The sequence below is a fragment of the Tenrec ecaudatus genome, chromosome 9, assembly GCF_050624435.1.
Source record: "Tenrec ecaudatus isolate mTenEca1 chromosome 9, mTenEca1.hap1, whole genome shotgun sequence".
In the NCBI taxonomy this organism is placed as follows: domain Eukaryota; kingdom Metazoa; phylum Chordata; class Mammalia; order Afrosoricida; family Tenrecidae; genus Tenrec; species Tenrec ecaudatus.
This window is the reverse complement of record NC_134538.1, coordinates 1,242,821-1,267,516: the sequence shown is the minus strand read 5'-3', so window position 1 is coordinate 1,267,516 and position 24,696 is coordinate 1,242,821. Positions and strand designations below refer to the sequence as shown.

The following is a 24,696-nucleotide window of genomic DNA, read 5'->3' as shown; positions in this document are numbered from 1 at the left end:
AGTCTGAGGCATCAGCCACTCGTAAGGCTGCTTTGGTGAAAGCTCAGAAAGCCATGCCTTCCATTCCTTTTTCCCATTTTTATTCAGTCAGCTTGAGTTCGTTTGTTATGCTAATGTGTAGACAAGAACTTGCTCGTTCTGTACAAACTGCTTCGTGGAGCTCCCTTAGCTCTGGAACTTCACAACTCCCTGCTGTCTTCTTCAGGCCCAGCTGCTGTGTTGCATTCACCACTGTCTGGCCTGGTACAAGAGTAAAGTGGTGCCCCTGCAGCAGCAGCAGCAGGAGGAGGAGGAGGAGGAGGAGGGATTCTACCGAGCCTTGGATGATATGCTGGAGTCCATCACAAACAGAATGGTTAAGAGTGAGCTGGAAGATTTCGAGCTGGTAATTGTCAGGTCCTCAGCGGCATTGGCTCCTAGGAGTCTTTAAGTAGAAGCTCATGAATTTCTGCCTTGTGTCTTTTAGGATAAATCATCAGATTTTTCTCAGACTTCTGATACTGGCATCAGAAACCACTTCAGTGCTCTTCTTGTAATGGGTGTTTGTGAGGTTTTGATAGAATACAATTTTTCCATAAGTAATTTCAGGTAAGGTTTGGTGACAGTTCTATGTGATGGCTGGATGGTGGTGGTGGTGGTGGTAGAACTCTAGCAAGGTGTTGAACGGACCACGACATTACTGCTTAGATGGACAGTCTGTTCTAAGACCAGACTGTTCTTTCCACCAGAGAACATCGGTCACAGAACTGAGAATGTTAACCAGCCAGCAGGCCGTTGCTCACAGTTTCCCAGGCCCTAACCTCAGTGTGCTATCATTTCACTGGAGGGATTTTGACTGATGGTGTTCTGAGTGGACTGGTACAAATGAGAGGGGGGACGAAAAGGGGAGAACGGTGCTGTGTTGCGCGGCCTATGTTAATAAGGATCCCAAAATATGACAGCTTATGCAGTGGTCTCTCTTTATTTTTATACAGTAAGAATAAATTTGAGGATATGCTAAGTTTGTTCCTGTGTTACAAGAAAGTCTCTGACATCCTTAAAGAGAAAGCTGGTAAAGGAAAAACTAAAGTAGCCATCAAAACAAACGACAGTCTTTTGTCCATGAAGTTTGTGTCAGATCTCCTCTCCGCACTGTTCAGGTAAGATTCAAACACATTGCTTATAGAACTCCTATCCAGATTCACATTTGGATGTATGTCCAAACAGAAGGTGTGTACTGTCCTTGAAATGAAAGCTAGGTAGGCATTTTGAAGAGATACCTCAAATTAACGAAAAGAAAATCAGAAAGCATGGAATAATGCATGAAAAGATAGTAAAGAATTCTAATAAGTTTGTGTTAGTCTGGGTAGACTAGAGAACCAAATCCATGGACACACATATGTATATAAGAAAGAGATTTATATACAAGAGCAATTGAACATTGAGAAAACATCCCAGCCCAGTCCAGATCAAGTCCCTAAGTTGGATATTAGCTCATATGTCCGACACCAATCTATAAAATCCTCTTCACACTCATGAAACACATTGGGTAGAAAGTCATTGGATCCAGTGTCATTGGAAACGTCTCAACGCTGGCAGGGGTCTCTGCATCAGGGTGGGTCCATATGTCTTGTCAGCTGCTATGTCTCCCAGGGAGTGAGCAGAGAGTCTTCCACCAGCAAAAAGGAAATGCCACATATCCCAGAATTCTCAGGAGAATGCCATGCCCACACAGAAGCCTCATTGGCTGTGATCTGAAGGACAGACTAGACTCCACCCCTTCACTCATATCCTCTCAAATTGACAATTACATAACTACCACAAAGGTATTGTAAGAAAATCTACCTAGGCAGCATGAATGTAAGGATTACACGGGTTAAACTGCTCAGCTGCTGCCCCAAATGGTTGGAGGTTGGAGGTTCAGATCCCTAGCTGCCCTTCTGTAAAGGTGGCAGCTGTGGAAACCCCAGGGGGGGGGGCAGTTCTGCTCTTCCTGTAGTGCTGTAATTGCTTGTATTCCCATGAGCATGGAACAGATTAAAAAGGGAAGAAAGGATTTTTAAAAGACAAAGTAACAAAAACTAGAGAAAGACTAAGTCTAGCATTGAACTTTTATGAAACTCAAAGGGTAGAGAGGAGAAAATGAGACAAGACAGAGGGTGATGATCATAAGATGGTAACCATGACAGTGACCCTGCCGTGAACTGGCAGGAGAGGCTGCTGTCGGCGGTTGCTGATCTGCTGAGGACTTTCAGGAGCCTTGCTCCGGATCCCAGTAGCACGGGGCACATCTCTTTCTCTCTCTAGGGATAGTACCCAAGGCCATGAAGAAAGCCTATCTGTTCTGAGGGCCAGCAGTGATTTTATGCGGTTCTCAGTCAGCGTGGCCCTGCAGAAGGTGCAGCAGCTAAAGGAAACGGGGCATGTGAGTGGCCCCGACGGCCAGAACCCAGACAAGGTCTTCCAGAACCTCTGTGACATAACACGGTAAGCCACGCCAGCCCTCCGAGCATGGTTCCTCTTGTAGCACATTCTCCAGGAGGGGAAATCGGGGAGAGATAAAGTGCAGTCACTACTTCTGGGTCTTTCTTTTAATTTAGTCACCTAGAAACTATTCGTATCAATCATCAAAGGAGTCTGTGAGTGCAGGTAGCATTGCTGAGTGTGTATGCCTCTAAAAAGGATGTTCCAAAATACTCGAAGTAAAAGCTAGCAGAACCCAATCGAGAAACAGACAAAGCCTCAGTTCTCATTGCAGACACCTGTCCCTCTCTCAGTAATCAGTAGAACTGGTTACCTGAGTGCACTCTGACTCCCCGGAGGGTTCCCTAGGCTGGCATAACCTTGACAAGAAGAGCCCTGGGGCACGGTGCTTGAGTGCTTGTCTACTCACCTAAAGGCAGGACCGACCAGAACTCTATGCGAGAAGATGTGGCCATCTGTTCCCACAGAGATTTAGCCCCTTGGCGACCCCATGGGGAAGTTTTACTCTGACCTACAGGGCCACTATAATGAAAAGCAAGAAAGATGCCCAATTGTCTGAGCTACCAAGCCTTAAGGAACTGGAAAGGAAGGACAAGTCAGTTAGCCAGAGGAAGTAAAAGCAGAACTCCACAAAAACAGAAAACAGTAAAGAAGATTACTGAGAAGGTCAGTAAATGGAATATTTAATCAGACTGACTATGGAAAGAGACGTAAACTACAAGTATCAGTAATGAAGCCAGGGACTTCACTACGGATCCCGCAGACATTTCCATATTTTTTCTTTGTTTATTTGTAATCATCTTATTGGGGGTTCGTACAACTCTGATCACAATCCACACATCCATCCATTGTGTCGAGCACATTTGTATATTTGTTACCATCAAAACATTTGCTTTCTGCTTGAGCCCTTGGTATCAGCTCCTCATTTTCACCCTCCCCCCTCCCTCATGAACTCTTGATAATTTTGTCATATCTTACCCACTCCCTTCACCCACTTTTCTGTTGTCCGTCCTCCAGGGAGGAGGTTATATGTAGATCCTTGTAATTTGTTCCCCCTTTCCATCCCACCTTCCCTCCACGCATTTCAATATTGATAATGATATATAAACAACTTTATACAAGTAAATTTTATAAATAGACAATTAAGCTCACACAACAAGAAATGGATAACCCAAGTAATCTTATGTCTGCTAAAGAAATGGAGTTCATAGTTCAGAATTTTCCCTTAAGGGCAGCTTCATTGGCGAATCCTGCCACACACGTAAGGAGGTAGTGCCAGTTCCATTGTAAACTCTTCCAGCATTACCGTAACATCGAACCGAAAACACTAAACCCCTCCAAAAATGTTTTTCTTTTTCAGAGTAAAAAATGGCATTTTCTTATTAGCTGTGTTGCTAATTGACCCTCAAAACCCGAGCCTACTAAACGGGTGAATGTAGTGTCTAGGCCAGCCCCTGCACACCTTCTCCATGCAGGCATGTGTGCCAAGCAGGGCCGTGAGCTGGCCCCGATGTTTTACAATTGAATGCTGCAAATTTAATTTAAACATTTATAAGTTGAGAATATAACCTGATAAAGTAGCATTTTTTTCCCAGGAACGCAAGGTTGGCTCAAAACTTAAAATTCATGTTATCAGCAGAATGAGAAAACCTGATCTCAGTAGATGTCGAAAATAAAAGTTAACTACATTCACGGTTGTTTAAAACTCTTAAACCAGTAATAAAATAATTTTGTCATCCAATAAGGAAAATACAACAAAAAGAAAAGGTGTTGAAATCGATGGTGGCAGCAATTGTACAATTATGCTTGATCTAATTGAATTATTAGATTGTTAAAATATCTGTAGTACTCCCAATAAAAAGTAATTTAATTAAAATTTTTAAATAATTTTAAAAAAAGAAAAAATCTACAAAAATACCTACAATAACTTTTTACTTAATAATGAAATACTGAATACTTTCCTCTCCACCTGCTACTATTACCTTTACTATTACTATTAGGCATCGGACTGGAGTTCATAGTCAGTGTAATAGGGCAGGAAAAAGCAATAAAAGGCATCTAGTACTGAAAAGAAAAAATAACACTGCGTGTGTGTGTGTGTGTGTGTGTGTGTGAAATATATATGTAACAAGCATTGATTATTTCAAAACTCTTCACATGTACCCTTCTGTAAATTCCAACGGTTAAAGAAAAAACAAATATACTAGATCAGTTAAGTAACTTTAGCAAGGTTACAGCCTTCATTGATACAAGGCCAATATTTTAAAATGAGGTATATTGTTATTTCCATTCTAGCAGTGAACAGTTAAAAGTTAAATTAAAAACACTACTTACATTTACCATAGTCCTAGAAGACATGAAAACTGCTTAGAGGTAAATCTCAACTACACGTACAAGATTTGTGTGATTAAACACTATAAAACATTAAGGAAGAGAAACCAAAGAAGACTCGTTATTGTTAAGATGTGTCTTCTTCCCAGATCAGTCCCATAGATTCAACACAATCTAATTAAAAGTCATTACAGGGGGTTTTGTAGAAACTGACGAGCTGATTCTAAAATGTCTGGGGGCGGGGGAAGAGCTGACACCAAGGGCTCGACAGAAAGTGTTTAGAAAATAATGATCTGCAGCGTATGTGCAAATGTGCTTGATACGGTTGATGTGTGGGTTGCTGTAAGAGCCCCCAGTCAAATGCATGGCAAAGCAAAAAGATCTAGAATGTTGTGAATAACAAATTAAAAGAACAGAACAAAGCTATTAGATTCACATGACCTCACTTATCTCTGAGATAAGTTATTTGGAAGGATTGGATTGCGCTGGGCAGTAACAGAAGCGGGCAGGCATGGGCTGCTAAGCATGCATTGGAAGCCGCCGGCTGCGCCTGGGGAAGACATGGCGCTTTCACTGCGGTGAAGGCTCGGTCATGGCCGTGCTCCCCTGGCCCTCCGAGTGGGCGCGGACCCCACAGCAGTGACGTGCAAGAAGCAGAACCGCTGGGAGCATGCCTTGCGCACACATTGTAGATAAAAATGGAACACCTAAACAGAACTTTCAGGAAAAAATATTAAAAACTTGTGATTTCACGTGAAAGAAGGAAATTTTTAGCACAATCCATGAAAGAAAAGATTTAAAACTGTTCTTTAAAAACACTCCTAAGAAAATGAGAGGACAAGCCGTAGATTTGGAGAAAATATGTGTGAAACACATGTCTGACAAAAGACTGGTAATCCTGGTACAAGGCTAAGTCCAACAGTTGGCTCCTAAAGTCTGTTCAGACGTGTGTAAACTTATTCCAAACGAAACATGTATAAGCCACGCCTGCAGTCAGTGACTGTTACAGGCGAGTTATCTCAGTAATACACCCATCTTAGTCTGCGGAGGGGGCCTTCCAAAACAGGTCTAATCAAAACCACTTCCAAGGACATGTGCTGGGCCCATTAAACTATTAGGCAGCATCCCCGTGGATTAACCAGGGTAGGCTTTCTCAAAGGATGCAGGGCGATCGCAGGAGCTAATGAAGAAGTTTTGAGAAAGTTGTAAACTGCATTGGTGAGGAAAAGGCCCGGAAAGTTGAACTGAGGAGTTTTTTCCATCCCAACAGCGCACCAGCTCATTCCTCAAGGGTCGCCAGGGAGGTCCTAAGAGAATTCCGTTGGGAAGCCTTACCCCAACCACTCCACAGCCCCGAGCCTGCCCCTGCAGGCCGCCTTTCGCTCCCCAGCTCCAAGAACGTCACAAAGACACAGGATGCGAGCCCCTCGAGCATGTCAGACTGCTGCTTTAACATGTCAATCAAAGAGCACCAGATTTGGGGAGGATTAAGAGATGGAAACGGTGTGTACTGGCCTGATGGGAGGATAGATCACGACACTACCTTCACATTGGGATATTTTTGTTTAATGAAGGTTTCTGTGGCTTTATAGCAGTATTTTTACTTAGCCTCATATATGAAGAACTGTCAAGAACTTAGTAAGAGAGCAAACATGGGGGTGGGGGGCAGCTTCAAAAACCTAGAAGCATTCCATTGTCTTCATTCAGTTTCCTGACTTTTGAAACCCCATCGTCGGTTTGCTAAAGCCATGAAACTCGAATAAAACTTGAAGATTTCATTTTTGGACATGGATCTCTTTTTTGTTTTCCTTAATCATTTTATTGGGGCTCACACAGCTCTTATCACAATCCATGCATCCATCCATTGTCTCAAGCACATCTGTACATTTGTTGTCATCATCGTGTTCAAAGTATTTGCCTTATATTTGAGCCCTTGCTATCAGCTCCTCATTTTTCCCTGCCTTCCCCACCCTCCCTCATGAACCCTTAATAATTTAGAAATCATTATTAATTTTTCATGTCTTACACTGACTGATGCCTCCCTTCACCCACTTTCCTGTTGTCCGTCCCCCTGGGAGGGGGATATAGGTAGGTCCTTGTGATGGGTTCCCCCTTTCTCCCCCCACCTTCCCCTTCCCCTCATGGTATCACTACTCTCATTGTTGGTCCAGAGGGGTTATCTGTCCTGCATTCCCTGTTTCCAGTTCTTATCTGTACCTGTGTACATGCTCTTGTCTAGCCGGATTTGTAACTTAGAATTGGGGTCATGATAGTGGGGGGAAGGAAGCATTAAAGAACTAGAGGATTGTTGTATTTTTCATCGGTGCTATACTACACCCTGACTGACTTGTCTCATCCTTATGACCCTTCTGCAAGGAGATGTTGTCTACAGTCGGGCTTTGGGTCTCCACTCCACACTCCCCCTCAGGCACGTTTGATAGGATTTTTTGTTCTGGGTCTTTGGTACCTGATACCTGATCCCATCTACACCTCATGATCACATACACAGGCTGGTGTGTTCTTCCATGTGGACTTTGTTGCTTCTCAGTTAGATGGCCGCTTGCTTATCTTGAAGCCTTTAAGACTCCAGATGCTATATCTTTTGATAGCTGGGCATTATTTACTTTCTTTCCCCGAATTTGCTTATGCACCCATTTTGTATTCAGTGATCTTGTCAGAAAGCTGAGCGTCAGGGAACGCCAGGTTATTAAAACAAAATGTTCTTGCGTTGAGGGAGTACTTGAATAGAGGCCCTATGTCTGTCCACTACCTTAATATTTAACATAAATATATGTACATAGATCTTTTTCCTTGTTGTTATATAAAATATATTTATATATGTACATGCCTGTATGTAGACCTCTATATAAATGCCCATTTGCCTCCTAGTTCTTTCCTCTATTTCCTTTTACTTTACTCTTGTCCCACTATCATGTATGGCCTTCATTCCAGTTTCAGTAATTCCTCGTGGTTACATTGCCCTTGATTAAGCCCCCCGTAGGCATCATATGTCCTTCTCTCCATTGACTTTAGATCATTTGTTGTCCCCTTGTCCCTGGGTTGGTTAACACCCCCCTTCCTTTCTGCCTCCCCTCTCCCATGACCACCCCCTGGAACTGTCAGTTTCATTGTTTTCTCCTCCAGATTGTTTATCCCACCTATTTTATCTAGATAGACGTGAAGAGACAATAATAAGTGCAAAAACAAGACAAAGCCAAACAAGACAACAAAGGAAGGCAAAACAAAATAACAACAAAAAGGAAAAGCTTATAAATAGTTCCCGGTCTGTTTTTTTTACCTTTAGGAGTGTTTTGGAGTCGAGTCTGATGGGGTGCCACACTCTGCTCCTAAAGTCTATTTTTGGTATTCCCCGGGGACTTCATGGCTTAGCTCCCCTTGTTCTGTTGCACGCCCTTTTAGTGTTTTGTCCCACTGCGATGGGGTCAGCTTGGGCACAATTCCCACACTGTGTCACCAGTGTTGTCCCCCGTAGCGCTATGGGGCAGTGAGGGACATTGTGTCTCTGGTGGAGCTGGCCCTGTGGTCCTCTCTGTGCATTTGCTGCTCTGAGCAGGATATCGTTCTCAGGGCTTGGTGGGCCAGGATAAGCTCCGTTCTCTCTCCTTCCTTTGTATGCTCCCGTCCCCCTCTCCCTGAGCTGTAGCTTCAGTGCTGTCCTCTGAAGTGCATTTTTCTGCGGGGAGGGAGGGAGTGTCCATGTAGTTGGGTTTGGGGCCAGCCCTGCAGACCTCTCTATTGATTCCCTGCTCCATGCCGGTGTGTTGTATTTATGTCTTGGCTCACCGGGTTGAAGCCTGGTCTCTCTCCCTCTCCTGGGGAGATAGAAACAATACTCTCCCCTTGGGTAGGTGTTAGTGCCCTGCTCGAACCTCTCCCCGCCCCCCCCCATCTCTTTTTTTTCTCTTTTCCCCTCCTATTTAGTTGGCTGCCATATGTATCCCTGGATTGGGTCTGGCCCTGCCATAGTACCTGGACCTCACCCCAGGAATGTATGTCCACAGCAGCCCCCTTTTGCATTTTGACGCTTACCTCAGCGGGCTTAAGTTGTACTTGCCCTTTTTGTGCTTGGCTTACTTCACTTAGCAAAATTTCCTCCGGTTCTTCCCATGCGGCAATGTACTTCATGTGCTCATCACTGCTTTTTAGGGGTGCGTGGTACTCCATGGTATGTATGTACTACAGTGTTTTATTCATTCATCTGTTGAGGGAAATGGGTTGTTTCCAACTCCTTGCAGTTGTAAACTGTGCCGCAATGAACATTGGAGCACGGATGTCTGACCGTGGTTTGTTTCTTGCCTCTTTTGGGTATGTGCCCAGTAGGAGGACTGCTGGGTCGTGTGATCGCTCAATGTCCATCTGTTTTATATCGCCCAATTAATTTCCATAATGGCTGTCATACCTACAGGTCCACCAGCAGTGGATGAGGGTTCCCGTCTCGCCGCAGCCCCTCCATCACTTGTTACTTGCTGATCTTTCTAATTGGGTGATCTTTGAGGGTGTCACGTGGTATCTCGTTTCTCTTATGATTAATGACCGGGAACATTTTCTCTTATGTTTATTGGGCATTCGGATTTCTGGCCTTGTGAAACTTCTGTTCACGTACTTTGCCCACCTCCTCAGTGGGCAATTTTTCTTTCTTTTTGGAAGGTAGCAGAGTACTGTAGAGTTTAGTAATAAGGCCTTTGATGTGTATTTGCTAAATATGTTTTCCCAGGCCGTGGGCTCACTTATTACTCTCTTGGTGAATTATTTCAATGTACACAGGTGTTTTATCTTCAGTATGTCCCACTTGTCAATTTGTGCCTCCTCTGTGTGTGTGTCCTTCCCTATATCTGAGAGCCTGTGTATTCCTTGTGTCAAAGTTCTCAGGTTTGTCCCATTTTCCTCACTGATGGCCCTTATAGTTTGGGGTTTAACTTCAAGGTCTGTGATCCACCTTGAGTTTATTCTTGTGCATGGAGTGAGATAGGGTCTTGTTTCATTTCTCTGCAGGTAGATATCCATTTTTTCCAGCACCACTTGTTAAAGAGGGCATCTGCTTCCCATTTGATATTTTAGGACCCTTATCAAAGATCAGTTGTCTGAAGGCTGATGATTTTATTTCTGCGTTTTTAGTTCTTTCCATTGGTCTGAGTATCAATCATTATACCAATACCATGCGATTTTGACAACTGTGGCTGTATAGTATGTGCTAAAGTCAAGTAAAGCAAGCCCTCCCACTGGGTCCTTCTTGAGGAGTTCTCTAATAATTCTGGGCTTCTATCTTCTCCATCTGAAGTTGGTAATCAGTTTTTCAAGTTCTTTGAAGTAAGATGAGGGTAGTTGTATTGGGAAAGCATTAAATATAGTGCCTTGAGCAGTACTGGCATCTTTATTACATTAGGTCTTCCGATCCATGTGCATGGGATATCCTTCCATTTGATGAGGTCACTCTTGGTTTCTTGTAATAGTGTTCCGAAGTTTTCCTCGTACAAATCTTTTTTTGGGGGGGATCAGGTATATCCCTAGATATTTTAATATGTACTTGGCTATTGTGAAGGGCACTACCTTTCTTATCCCCTCTTCGAGCAGTCTGATAGACTTCTGTTTGTTAATCTTGTATCCTGCCACTCTGCCTTATTCTTCTATTGCTTCCAGTACTCCCTGTGTGGAGCTTCTGGGATTTTCCATATATAAAATCCTGTCATCTGCGAATAATGATAGTTTCATGTCTTCTTTTCCCAGACGACCACCTTTGATGTCTCTTCTTTTGCCTTATGCTGTTAGCTGGTACCTCCAGTTGATGTTAGATAGCGTGGGGGCAGGGGCCATCCAGTCCCCTTTTCAGTGGGATTGTTTCATCTTTTCTCCATTGACTACCACGTTGGCTGCTGAACTTTCATGTGTAGGTTGTATTATATAGAGGGACTATCTTTGTGAGTGTCTTAAAAAGGACTGGTATTGGATGTTGTCTTTTCCGTATCTATCAATATTATCACGTGGTTCTTAAAAGTTTTTCATGTCAATGTGGCGAATGATACTATTGCTCTTTTGTATGTTGAACCATCCCTGCATCTTTGGTATGAATCCCACTTGGTCATGGTGAATTGTTTGTTTTATATACTTTGTATTCTGCTGGCCAGTATTTTGTTAAGGAGTTTTGCATCTGTGTTCACTGGGATATTGGTCTGTAGTTCTCGATTCTTGTGGGATCCTTGCCTGCTTTAGGTATCAGAGTTATACTAGCTTCTAGAAAGAGTTTGGGAGTTTGCTGTCTTTTTCTATGTTCTGGAGGAGTTCGTGTAGGATTGGTGTTAGTTCTTCCCTAAATGCTTGGTAGAATTCTCCTGTGAAGCCATCTGGTCCAGGGGATTTTTTTGTTGATAATCCCTTGATCACCTTGTCTATTTCTTCTATTGGTATGAGTCTGTTGCTCTGAGATTCTTGATGTGCATGGGGGATAGTCTTGGGAGGGATTGTTTTTCCAGGTATCTGTCCATGTCTTCCATGTTGTTGAAGTCATTGGAGTACAGGCCTTCATAGTATTGTGTAATTATCCTTGTGGTTTCATTAGAGTCCGTTGTAATTGGACATGGATTCTTAGATATGATACACAAAGCATGAGTAATCAAAGAAAAATCGGGTAAATTAGACGTCATCAATATTTTAAAATTTTGTGCATCAAGAAACTGAAAGGCAGTGTCCAGAATGGGAGAAAATACTTGGAAACCATGTAGCAAATAATACTTTACTACCCAGAATAAACAAAGATGTTCTACAATAAAAAGACGACCTACTTTAAAAACGGCAAATAACTTGGATAGATGTGTTTCCACAGATGATACACAAATACCCAATACAGCCCTGAAAAGATATGATGCTTAGCATCCCCGGTCATTAAGCAAAAACTAACCTCAGCTGCCATGGAGTAGATGGTAGCCCTGTCCCAGGAAGCTGCTAGAGTGGACCTTGAAGGTCTCCGCCCTCTGCGTACCCACCGCGCGCCACCAGACCTCCTCCTGCCAGTCATTGCAGACCAGACTCACTGCCCTCGAGTCAGGGCTGACACACAGGGGCCCTCTGAGTTTCTGAGACTGTGATGCTTGCAGGAGTCGAAAGCTGCGTCTTTGTCCCGCGCAACTGCCGGGGGTTCCAAAGAGGCAAATGCGAATGAAAACCTCAGTGAGAGCCTAGTTCACACTCGGGGCAACAGCCATGATTAGAAAATAGCGAGTGTGAGGAGGATGTGGAGAATCTGGGACACTTTGCTGACGGTGGTGGGAATGTCAAATGGCGCAGCCGCTCTAGAAACTGCGTTAGTTCCTGCAGAGGTGAGAGGGCTACCGTGAGGCGAGGGCAGGGACTTGTCCACCAGTGGGTGTGGCAGCACTGTCGACCATTAACCAAGTGGCAGATGCTTACACTCTGTCGCTATCGCTGCATCAGATCAGCTCCAACCCAGTGGCCCAACAGGACAGGACAGAAGAGCCCCTGAGGCTGCCCGAGGTTGCTTGCAGTGCTATATTCCTCCGCCATAAAGGGCAGTGAAGGTGCGGTCTGTGTTTTGCAGACCTGGATGAACCTTAAAAACATACCCAGTGAAGTAAGCCTGACACAGTACACAAAGGACAGGTGCCGCATGACCCCGCTTTATGAGCTACCTAGAATAGGCGGGAGGATCCCGTTTTATGAGCTATCTAGAATAGGCGGGAGGACCCCGTTTTATGAGCTACCTAGAATAGGCGGGAGGACCCCGTTTTATGAGCTATCTAGAATAGGTGGGAGAACCCCGTTTTATGAGCTACCTAGAATAGGCGGGAGGACCCCGTTTTATGAGCTACCTAGAATAGGCGGGAGGATCCCGTTTTATGAGCTATCTAGAATAGGCGGGAGGGCCCTGGTGGCGAGTGGTTACATTCTCGGCTTCGAACTGAAGAGTCACTCGTTTGCACCCCTCGGTGCTATGTAGGCAAAGGTGGTGGTCTGCTTCAGTAAACCCGCAGGGCACTCTCTTCTCCCCTACAGAGGCTCCAGGAGTTGGAATAGACTATATGCCAACTTGTGGGGGGATGCATAGCAACAGGAACCGATTAGCAGTTACCAAGGGCTGGGTGGCAGGGAGACTGTAGAGTTAAAAAGAACCAGACTGTGTAGTAAAATCACTTTGGTCATTTCCAGGGTCTTGCTGTGGAGATACACTTCAATTCCTACCTCGGTGGAAGAGTCAGGGAAGAAAGAGAAAGGAAAGAGCATCTCCCTGCTGTGCCTGGAGGGCTTGCAGAAGATCCTGGATGCCATGCAGCAGTTCTACCATCCCCGGATCGGGCACTTCCTCAGGGCTCTGGGTAGGGACTGGACTACCCGCAGGTGGGCTGCCGTCGGCTTTCTCCTGCCTTCCCAGCAAGGGCTGCGAAGGAGTGACATCGAGTGGATTCCCTGTCAGTCCTCCTTGGACGACACGCAGCCACCCAGGGAGGCTGGAAACTGGCCCTTCCTGTTAAGAAAGTAGAGGCGCGGATGTATTTAAATGCTCTCTAGCCATGTTAACTGTTAGGTCAAAGACCGCCTGAGCTCATTAAAAAGTGGCCATTTCCTTCCCCAGACGTCACAGAGAATGGTGGAGAAGAGGCAGAAGTTAGCGTCACTCAGAGAGCAATCTTCCAGATCCGGCAGTTCCAGGTGAGACGCATGGCACAGGAATCCCTTTCTGGGTCATCACCCGAGCTACAGGATGTCGCTCTTAGCATAGAAAGCTGTGTATTTAGGAGGATTTGGGCTCAGTTACCCAGCCAGCCGGACGCACTACCTCCAACCATGCTGGCTTTTGGATTTGCCCGTCAAATTGTTTCCAAAACAGCAGCATCTTATATCGCAGAGAATGTCCTTGATTTTCTCATTCCTAAGACGTGCCTGAAGATGTAGCGGGAAAGGAGCAAGCAGAGCTAAGGCAATGTGATGAGGAGTGGTGTGGAGGAAGGTACATCAGGGAAGCTGTGTAGGCAGTGCTGGGGGTCAGCGCCAGGCCCACCAGAGATACTGGGCGCACGGTGTTTTCCTAATGAATGTCGGCCCGAGGAGGGTGGAGGACGACGAGTCCATTGTTCTTCCCAGAGAATGAATGCTCAGAGAGCTTTTGGGTTGAAAGTGGGTTAAGAAACCACTCATCAATCCAGATGCATTTTTATGTTTTATCCTCGTAAAATTGGTCAGCTCTGACTTCTTCCCATGGCTGTCCTGGGCTCTCTTCTCCCGGAGCAGTGTCTGCTAACGTGTCTGCGTGTGCTTTTCCTTCCACAGAGGGCTTTGTTGAATTTACTTAGCAGCCCAGAAGAAGACTTCAATAGCAAAGAAGCCCTCCTTCTGATCAGTGTTCTCTCCAACCTGTCCAAGCTCCTGGAGCCCTCCTCCCCACAGGTCAGCACCGCTCAGCCAACCCCATTTAGCATCCCAAAGAAAAGGCAAGGCTGCCTGCATCTTAAAGGTATTCATCTCAAGGTCATCTTCAAGTGCAGCTTACCACATATACTCCAGTGTAAGCCGACCCAAATATCAGCCCAGGCACCTAATTTTACCACAAACACTGCAGGGAAAATGTGCTGGAAAAACTCGGCTTATGCACGAGTATATGCAGTACTTAAAATAATACACGTGATTATCCTCCTGAGTTAACAGAAGACCTGTGAGGCGTATTCTTTCCTACCTAGACTTTCTGCCGTGGCATACTTGATCAGCCACCCTAGGGCAAACACATAGTGCTACTTTTTTGGCCAGCGTTAAATTGATCTTGGCTGCCGTCAGCCTAGTTCTCGGCTCTCCGCCCCCCCCCCCCCACCACCACCACCGGGCTGCTTCCCTGCCTTCCCAGGGGACTGGGTAGCACCTTCGTCATGAAGCAAGCAGCTGACACATGCAGCCCTTGGCTCCCTCTGCAAGGTTACCTGGTGCTGAGATGCGGAGCAGCCGCTCCACAGAGAAAGATGAAATTGCCCAGGGCAGGACAGTTCCAGGGCCGAAAGAAGTGGCACGTGCAGGGGTGCACACATACCTGTAGACTTGGCACACGAGTGTTTGTTCATGCTCCACGCACTCAGAAGAATAAGAGCCAGGCCACAGTATGTGGCTCTGTGGCATTCAAGAGCCAGTTGGCTGTGGAATGATCAGTGCATTCCTGAGAGCCCAGGACTCGGGGTTCCTGCAGCCCCTCCCTCCAGATCTGCGGCGGGGAAGACAAGGCTGCTTCTGGCACAGAGTGCATCAAGACAAGATGGGCTGGTCCCTGTTGCCCCAGCCCCAGGATGCCCAGAGAACTCCCCATCGTTGCTCGTTTCACCACAGCTCCCAGCAGTGCGCCCTCCTCGCTGTCTGCTTCGTCCTTTCATCCTGCTGCTGGCCTGCAAGGAAGAAACGGGAACTGCCGCAGGAGGTGCATTTGGAGGAAAAGAAATGGATTTAGAAAGGCTAATCCTGGAGAGCCAGAACGCTCGGTTCTTAAGCCACCCTTCCCCACCCCACCCCCAGTAACTTTAGAATTTCTTTAACATATTTTTACTTCATTTTTTAATGTTAATGAGTCATAAGGCATAGGGTTTGAAAAACAGACATTATAAAAAGATGTATAGTAAATATCCTCTATCTCCTCAATTTCTCCTCCCCAAATAAGTAATCATGCTTTTTAGTTTCTTCCATATCCTTCCAGAGTTCTTTATTCCTGTACAAGCAAATCTGACAGTCTTCTCCCTGCTGCTCGGCACAGACCAGCCCATTGTCCTGCAGCTTGCTTAGTTCATGTTACACGGCATCCTGGAGATCCATTAGATCACTTCCTAGAGAGCTGTGAGCCAGCCTCTTAAATTACCTTTTTCCCAGCACATCAAACACGAATGTCATTGGTCATTTTGCACATACGTGTAACTGCATCCCGGTGCCTGTGGCTATAGCAGAAAGCCAGTCCCATAGCACTGCCGAGACAGGAAGCAGACTGCCTGGAAAGCTAGTCTTTCTTTCTGCCACTCTCACGTCTCGATTCCGCCCTCTGTTGGTCTCTGGGCTTCCGTAGGCAATTCTCTCCTCTCTAGAGGCAAGACCTTGCTCTGCCCCACCTTTCCTTTAGATGGGTGAGGGTGTGGGGGGAGGGGGAGGAGTGCTGAGCCCTAGCCAGGGGCCTGGGGGGAAGGGGGAAGACATAGGTGGCGAGGACCCTGGTCCCTGGGCCTTAGGCCCGACTTGAGGCCGCAGGGGTGAGAAGGGAAGCAGGTGCTGTGGGGAACCCTGTCTCCTCGCTGGAGATCTAGGGCCAGGTTTGGGCAGGGGACTCTCTTAGACTTGGAAAGATGGACGGTGTTTCTGTTCTGGCAACGTGTTTCATTAATGTCCAAACAATCTTCAGTTTTTGCAGATGTTATCCTGGACGTCTAAGATTTGCAAGGAAAACAGCCTGGGTAAGTGAGGTTGGTTCCGACCGTGTTTCCCATTTGCCAGGAAGACGCACAGCACCAGTTCCAAGTGCAGGCAGGGGAGCTGTGGGAGCCCACACTCCCTGCAGGGGGTGCTGGGAAGTGGCTTGACCACTGGAAAACTGCAACAAGATCAAGGCGCAATTGTGCTCCCAATAGAAAGGCATGGAAGAATTCTCCTAGCAACACCACTTTAAAAGAAACCCCCCCTGTCCGTCAGCAATAGGAGTGATGTGTCCCCCGCCGGGGCACCGTGCAGCAGCGGGACTAGACAACATGGAGACATCGGGGTAGCAGTGTGGCTTGGGGCAGGGGGATGACAAGGGGCTTTCAGGTGCTGGGAGTGTTTGATGTTTGCATCTGGGGATGAAATGCCTCCTTTCCTCGGTTGTCAAGTGCATAAAGGCCCCTATGCGGGGTTTGTGTAGCAGTGGGATGTGGCAAGCTGTGTTAGCGCCCCATCTATCGCCCACAAAGGGCCCGCGTGTTCACTGTCTCTCCTCCTGCTCCTAGAGGATGCCTCCGTGTGTAAAGGCCTGCTGAGTTTGTACTTCAGCCTCCATGTTTTATGCAAGAGCCCTGTCTCCCTGCTGCGTGACTTGTCCCAGGATATCCACGGGCAACTGGGAGACATCGACCAGGTACTGCAGGCAGCCTAAGCTAGGCATCCTGAAACCTGGGGGACTGGGGCTCAGGGAAGCAGCCTTCCTGCCCTCAGGGCTCCCCTCTCTCTCCCGGCCCAGGACGTAGAGGTGGAGAAAACAAACCACTTTGCGCTGGTGACTTTGAGAACAGCTGCTCCCACTGTCTGTGTGAGTGTTGATCTGGGGCTGGGGGGGGGAGGGGCGGGGAGGCGTCATTCCTTCGATTCTACTCCCTGTGACGAGGAAATCGCAGGGATTGTCGCGGCTGGGTCACCCTGCAGCTGTGTGCACGGAGCCAAGCCAGGCGTTCTTTTACTTCACAGTTGCTTGTTCTGAGTCAGGCTGAGAAGGTCCTGGAAGAAGTAGACTGGCTGATCACCAAGCTTAAGGGACAAGTGAGCCAAGAAATCCTATCAGGTAGGAGGAGTTCAGGATGGGCTTCCAAGAAACGCGGTGGCCGCAGAGACCCCCCTCAGTCCACATTGCACTACTGTATCGAAGGCGAGCCCTGAACTGCATCTCAGGTGTGGCTGAGAAAATGGGGCTCACGAGGCGTCGAGCCGCCGTCACCGCAGGATGGATTACATCCTCGCTTTCCCCACAGAGTTCCTCGTTAATGATTTTCTATTCCCTTTGCTCTTAACTGGAAAATAAGGCCAATTGAGCTTGAGTGGACCAATTTTGTTTCCCTTCAGAAGAAGCCTCTTCACAGGCAGCCCCAGGAAGTCACCCCCTTGAGAAAGCCATCATCGTCCAACTGGGCACTCTGCTGACATTCTTCCACGAGCTGGTGCAGACGGCCCTGCCAGCAGGCAGCTGTGTGGACGCCTTGCTAAAGGACTTGTGCAAAATGTACACCATTCTTACGGCACTGGTCAAATATGTGAGTATCTGGGAGCTGGTCAGCCCACCGCCGCCGCCACTCCATGCCAGCCAGACAGTGCCCACGGGGCTGCGTTTCCCTGGGACCAGTCACGGCTTGGTTCTGATTTGTCACTAAGTGGCAGGCTCTTCAGAGGCCAGAGAGCATGGTTAGTCTGAAACTGCTTCTCTGCGCCCTTGTTTCCCTGAGCATTCGATTAAGAGCGAATGCATCTTTCACACACTGTCGCGACAGACTAAACTCTGATTCCATATGATCCCCGAAAAGCAGACTATTCCAACCACTGTCGGCACTGAAGTACTGCGTGGTCCTTCTTCCGTTCTGTTAAGAAAACAGGCTGCCGCCAAGGCAGTTCTGACTCAGGCAGCCGGGGGTGCGTGTTGAATTGCGCTCTACAGGGTTTTCAGTGGCGGTTTGGGAAGGAAATCACCAGGTCTTTCTGCCAAGGAGACTAGAGCCCACCGTTCTGTTGGCCTCCTAGCATGTGAACTGGTTTGCCCTGCCGGGGACTCCCTGTCTGTAACATGCCGGATCTAGCCCTAGGGTAGAGAGGGTGATTGTTATGCTAAAAATACTAGACACACGTTTTGCCTTGTTGAACGCTTCTTAATATTTCTTAACAAGAAACTTTTCTTGCACTTGGAATGTTTTGGACCCCAACAGGCTTTCTGAGTCTTGGGTTGTGTGGAGAGTCTGGGACGTGGAGTTCTGAGTCTAGCAATGACCCATATTACAGACTTAGGAAGGGATGATTGACCGAAGCAAGACACCAGCCTCCACAGTGAACCCTAAAAGCACCTTCACCCTAATAGTCCTGTGGCCTCTGCTGAAGCTTCACAGTAAACTGCAGAGCAACCCTCCCCTTGGGCATTTCTTAAAGGGAGCGTGGCTGAGTCATTCGTTTCTGTAGATGCTTGGACTGTGGCGAGCTGGAAGGACTTTTAAAGCAGAGAGTCCCGCCAGTCGGAAACAGGCCCTCCAGCTGCGTGTTGCCTGGGGGAGGACTGCAGGAGGGTGCAGCCTGGGGCCTGAGAGTCTCTGGCTCTGGTCGCTTGCTTGCGTCTCCACAGGCCATAAGCTCCCACAAAGAGCTGGCTGTGGTTTTCCGGGACGTTTATATAGGGTGGCATACTGACCTGTGACTCTTTTGTCTGTTAGCATCTCCAGGTGTGTGGGAGCTCCAGGGGAATTCCCTTGAACATGGAAAAGCTGGTGAGTGGGGAGCACCTGTCCAAAGGTCGGGCACGGGCTGGCTTGGTTCTTGCGGTGACATTGGCATCCTCCCCGTGTGCTGCAGGTGAAGCTGTCTGGGTCCCACCTGACCCCACTGTGTTACTCGTTCATTTCCTACGTGCAGGTAAGTGATCCCCATTCGACACCAACAATAGCCCTCCAAGCCAGAAAGGACTTCCTGCCTCACAGCAGGTTGCTTGGCCATCTGAGCCGAGTGCAGCAAGCCTCCTCTGCCAAAGCCCGAGGTGCCCAGAGGTGGCGGAGTCATTGCCTGGTCCCTGCAGAGGCTTCACATGCGCAGAGACAAAGCCTCAGTGTGCTTGCGTTGAGCTAGGGAGAGCAGCGTGCTGGGGCTCAACGACTTTAGTTCTGGGTGGTCCCCCTGCAGCCAGGGGCCCTTCCTTTGGGAGTGGACGGGCAGCGGCGAGCTTGGGAGGAAAGGCCAAGAGCTGACGGCAAAGTGCATGTAACAGCACAACACTCCCAGCCAGGCAGAGGCAATCGGGCTTTTTCTGTCATCTGCCCAGAACTCTTCACCTCTGCCTTTCAGTGACTGTCCTAACAGGGCCTGAAGAGATTTTAAATGTCCTTTGATTGCAATTGCCAGCAAATTCTCTTTGTGAGACCAGGATTTCTAAACCACAGCACTGTTGGCAGGTGAGACCAGTCTTCGGATTGGGGGCTTGACCTGGGTATTGCAGGCTATCTGCATCATCCCAGAAACCAACAGCCACTCCCAGCTGTGACAACCAAAATTGTCACCAGACATTCCTAAAGGTCCCCGAGGGGCACAACCACCCACGACTGAGAACCGCTGGCTTAACCACATGAAGCCCTGGGAAGCCGCCGGGCTTCTAAGGCCACTAGTTGCCGAGGCAGACGGTTTACAGAGCTGTTACTTGATTTCTGAAGAATCAACGAGACAGGCCCCACCAAGGATCCGTCCGGGCCCAGAGCCCAGAACCAGGAGCACAGCAATGTGTTGGACGCCCCCCACCGTGGGGGTGCTACACCTGCTCTCCCCTCGAGCATCAGCGACCGGCTGGCCGTCACCTGGTGTTAGCCGGAGGCACTCACTAATGGCCGGTTGGAGCTGCTTTGTGATTGGGTTGAGGATGCATCTGTGTTGTGTGCCAGGCTCGTGCAGCTGGGCTCTTCTTTTCACCCACCCAGATGCTCGCAGGCGCGCGCGCTCACAGGTGCCCATGTGGGGGCTCGCCGCTCTCTCTCCGTTTGGGGTTTGAGCTCCATTATCTCCAAGGCCACATGTCAGAAAGTATCCTTTGTAGACAGATACACGCAAACCAAACCAAACTCACAGCCATCAAGTCCATGCCAACTCACAGCGACCCTGTAGGGCAGGGCACGACCGCCCTGTGAGTCTCAGCCTGTGCCTCCTCACGGGAGGAGAGAGCCTGGTCTTCCTCTCGCAGAGCAGCTGGTGGTTTCGAACTGCCGCTTTCCTTGCAGTTAGCTGCTCCCCACCCCATTCCCAGGCCTTTTCTTCTGTGACTCACCAGGCACCTCCAAGACGAGTCTGCTTTCCACAGGTGCTTCCTCTTCACAGGAGCCAGTCACGTGCATTCCTTAGTCCTCCTTCCCCTTCTTCGCCTGTTTGACTTAAGAACCTACCGGCAAGTCCACCGACCCCCAGCAAACCATCTCTCTGCCAGATGTGCCTGATGAGCCAGCAGCCCGAGGTCCTGAGCTCCAGCTCCTCCCTAGAAATCACAGCTGCTTCCCTCTGATCACTTCTCTGGTTCCCCGCAGCCTCACTTCTTAATGTGAAGCGTCGGCAAAAACACTGCATCCAGCCCCAATTCTGCCTCCTCACTGCGTGCCCTTAAGAGACAGTTCTCAAAAAAAAAAAAGAGACAGTTCTCTCCGTTAGTGCTGTGTTTGTAGGCCTGCCTGCAGCGGTTGGTGATGGGCAGTAGAGGGGTTGATTTAGGGTGCACTGATTGAGGGAGACATCCACACTCCCTACTTGTCCCTGGTGCCTGCTCGACAGCTGCTGCCAGCCCCTCCCACAGTAAGGCTCTCTATTACCCTGATCCTGCCTTCTGGGGCCAAGAACACATTCCTCCATACCAGGCCGTCTGGAACACCCCCATCCCTCCTGTCTTCCTGTCTCTCTCCAGTGTCATTGCCTGCCTTTCCTTCCGACCGTCCCATGGGGCACTGTTTTCCATTCCCAGAAGGCGTGGCTCCGACTCCAGGCAAAAGCGTTGTCCCCTAGGAGTACGTTCAGTCTCTGCCGACTTCCCAGCCAGCTATGGCACCGGGAAGTGTTCCTAAGCCCATTGGAAGTCCTCCTCCAACAGGCTGACCAGACTGCACAGCTGGAGATTGCCTCGGGTGACCCCTAGGCCAGCCAGCTCAGCTTCCTCTTCCTAATGGAGCCCTTTTGGCCAGCTTCCCAACTTAGAAATGCCATTTTCTTGTTGCTTCCCGTTTTCACCACCCGTTGGACCTCAGTGGTCACTGGGCTAGCCTGAGTGATTCTTCTCTCGTTGTGGGTTTCCCACTGGGCTGCTGACCACAGCTCTGTGCCTTGACACCACCAGGTGCTCCTCAGCTGGCAGGTGAGGCCACACTCCTGGCAAAAGTCAAAGCCTGGGAAGCAGAGGGAAGTTCTCTGTCCAGCAGGGTCGCTGTAGTCGGGATCGCCTGGGTGGCAGGGAGCACAGATTGGAAACCTCCCAAGAACAAAGAGGCAGGACGGTACCTGAAGATTCATCCTCCACCTGCCAGCACTTCTGCGCAGATGAGCCTGTTCACCCAAATGTGCACCCTTAGAATTCCCCTTCTCGGTTGCAGTAATTCCCACTGGCCTGTGGCTTTGGGGGAAAATCTCTGGGAATGACTGAGTGTGTGTGTCTTTAGAATAAGAAGAGTAAGAGCCTGAAGCCTGCGGGAGAGAAGAGAAAGGAGAAGGCTGCTGCTGTTGCCACAGCCATGGTAAGCCGCCGATGCCAGGCTCTTCCCCTGGACGATGCCATGCTAAGTGAGAGGGTCCAGCCCCCAGTGACCGGATGATCCCACCGACATGCAGTGTCGACGGCGACAGGTCTAGGGGCAAGAAAGCTGCTGGGATGGCGCCTTGGTTGCATAGTTGTTTTTTTTTTATGCATTGGGGACTGCGAACGAGGTCAGCAGTTCAAAGCCACTCTTCAGGAGAAAGATGAGGCTTTCTGCTCCCAATAAGTTAATTTAGAAGGACACCGACAGGAATAGTTCTGCTGTCCTGGCTGGTCGCTGTGGGGAGGCTGGAGGGTGCCTACGAACACATACAGGATTCCTTAGGGGGCAATGAAAATGCTTTACATCAAGTACAGAGACAGCTGCAGTATCGGTAACATGCAAATGAGTGAATTGTAGGACACGTTAATTGCAGCTCAAAAAAGCCATCTGCCAGGCATACAAGGGGGCTTTAAGTTTTGAGGGGAAATGGAATTAAAAGATAATGGAATTTTTACAGGAATTTTTGAAGCACGTTGGGGGGTGGGGCTGCATTTCAACTCAGTTTTTATATTCCGATGGACCATTTTCATTTCCTGTGAACTAGAAAACATTTTACCCCGGAAGCACCAGAAAATCCCTCTCGCGCTTTCTTTGTACTTAGCTTATGATGCCAACAAGGGAAGACTTATATACAGGGAAAGCTGGTGAACACTAGAGGAGTTTTCTCTACACAACATTCACGTGGGGAGGGCGCGGGGAAACTGGCACTCGGCATCGTTCCTAAAAGCACACTTGCCTCCATCAAGTCGGATCCACTCACCACCGCCTGGAGGGCAGGGCAGAGCGGGAGCGGGCCTCTCTCGGGGAGCGGCTTAGCAAGGGTGAAGGCTAGTCCAACTTCTCCACAGGCCACTTGTCAATAGCGATGGAGCCTGTGGATGCTCCTGAGGCAGCAGTCCCACTTTTAGGGAACAGAAATCGTGTAAAGACAATAGTTTGTGCAAGTTAAATATTAAATACAAACAATTAAGTGCACTAGCGCACTATAGACTACTGGGATGCAGGCGTGCAAACACTGATGCAAACAGAAATGTGTAGTTTGGATATTGGGAGGGGGGTGCAAACTAGTGTCCCCACTTGGGAGTTTCCTAAAACGCGTAAACATGCTTTGCATGAGCAATGTTTGCAAGAGTGTAGGTGTACTTCGCCACCTGAGTTCCCGTGCAGACAGGAAATGGAGCTGGCTGCCACACTGTTCGGACGAAGTCAAGAGCCAATCAGACTTGTGCTAACGAGTCGACCCTCACTTAGTCTCTAAATAACAAACGCCTGGGGATTGTGGGTGGAAGGTTCAGCCCGCGCACTTCTGGAATGCAGGCCCCCCGAGATGGGACTGCCGAACAAACATTTACCACACTGACAGGTGCCCGCAAGTCACCGTTGCCGCCTGTGGACCCCAGACCAAGCCCCATAGGGTTTCCTAGGCTGTGGTCCACCGGGGCATGCCCGCACAGAGCCAGCCATTGGGTGGGTTTGAACCACCAACTTCTCAGTTTGCAGCAGAGCACTACCACGCCGCCTGGAATGCGAGATTAGTGACCTGTAAGTGAAAGTGCATGTGTTTAGACCAGTGTCTTCCCTGCCCACCCACCGTGAAGCACCAACACCTCGTCATTCTCTGGTGACAGTTCGAGGGCTGCACACCTTAAAAGCACCCTTGCCGTGAGATTGAGGTGCAATTCTCTTTTGTCCTGTAGGCCAAAGTCCTCCGAGAGTTGAAGCCAATTCCCAACCTCATCTTTGCCATTGAACAGTATGAAAAATTTCTCATTCACCTTTCTAAGAAATCCAAGGTGAGCTGTTTTCTATCGTGTTGACCTTGTTGAGAGAACCTGACACTGAAGCAATCCTCCTGGGGGCGGGGGGGATAGCAAACACTGGAATTTTCTATTCCTCTGCTCTCTGTGGTCTGGTGGCTTGAGTCCAAGCACCATGGGAGAGCAGATCAAGCCTGTGTGTGGCTGCTGAAGGTAGGAATTGAAGGTCTGGGCAGCAGACCCGGGCAGGACAAGGAACCAGCAGTAGGAGAAGATCCTCACCACCCCAATCCTGTCACAGGTAAACCTGATGCAGCACATGAAGCTCAGCACCTCCCGGGACTTCAAGATCAAAGAGCACATCCTGGACACGGTGCTTCAGGACCAGGAGGAGCAGGGAACTGAAGAGGTAAGTCAGTGCCTGCCTCTGCCCGGCAGAGCAGCAAGCGCCACCTCCCTTCCAAAGCCATGGTGCGCGGGCTAGCCAGCAGCAGCCGCTGTGACGAGCAAAAGGGCAAGAGCTGTAAAGTCCCAGGCAGAGGCAAAGCCTGTGAAATGCTGAGCCCGGTGTACACTTTGCCCACACCTGTGTACACTTCTGGTGAACATCTCCAGGGTCAGGACGGTGGCAGACCAGACCTTTCTCTTGGGCACATCCAGCCACTGCACTTGACTCTGAAACCATCTTGTCTGCCTCACAGTGGGGCAGGCCCCTAGTTGGTAAGCTCAGGAAGGCTTCCTAGCCCTCCCATCCCTGCACGTAGTCCCTCCTGGCAGCTCTCCCTGCTCCGTCTCCCACACCGCCCTTGCAGCGTCTTTAGGACAGAGCTGGCCTCCCTCCAGCACTTAGAACGCTTCTGTGAGCTCGTCTGAATAGTACCAGCGATGGGTGATGACCCACGCTTATT

The 24,696-nt window shown here is 48.7% G+C and overlaps 1 protein-coding gene across 2 annotated transcripts in view; it reads left to right on the top strand.

Annotated features, from left to right (window-relative positions):
- Positions 1 to 24,696, top strand: part of FANCI (FA complementation group I) — an 85,657-nt gene that overhangs the window by 60,182 nt on the left and 779 nt on the right. The window contains exons 21-37 of one of the 2 annotated variants that reach the window (XM_075557840.1): positions 206 to 385; positions 467 to 588; positions 975 to 1,139; positions 2,287 to 2,466; positions 12,973 to 13,139; positions 13,397 to 13,473; positions 14,092 to 14,208; positions 16,181 to 16,232; positions 16,761 to 16,888; positions 16,991 to 17,059; positions 17,215 to 17,308; positions 17,590 to 17,774; positions 18,933 to 18,986; positions 19,072 to 19,131; positions 21,894 to 21,968; positions 23,729 to 23,824; positions 24,090 to 24,197. In XM_075557840.1, the coding sequence (XP_075413955.1) occupies positions 206 to 385; positions 467 to 588; positions 975 to 1,139; positions 2,287 to 2,466; positions 12,973 to 13,139; positions 13,397 to 13,473; positions 14,092 to 14,208; positions 16,181 to 16,232; positions 16,761 to 16,888; positions 16,991 to 17,059; positions 17,215 to 17,308; positions 17,590 to 17,774; positions 18,933 to 18,986; positions 19,072 to 19,131; positions 21,894 to 21,968; positions 23,729 to 23,824; positions 24,090 to 24,197 (1,929 nt within the window). Of the gene's footprint in view, positions 1 to 205; positions 386 to 466; positions 589 to 974; positions 1,140 to 2,286; positions 2,467 to 12,972; positions 13,140 to 13,396; positions 13,474 to 14,091; positions 14,209 to 16,180; positions 16,233 to 16,760; positions 16,889 to 16,990; positions 17,060 to 17,214; positions 17,309 to 17,586; positions 17,775 to 18,932; positions 18,987 to 19,071; positions 19,132 to 21,893; positions 21,969 to 23,728; positions 23,825 to 24,089; positions 24,198 to 24,696 lie in introns of both variants that reach the window. The other variant, XM_075557839.1, reaches the window with a different exon arrangement.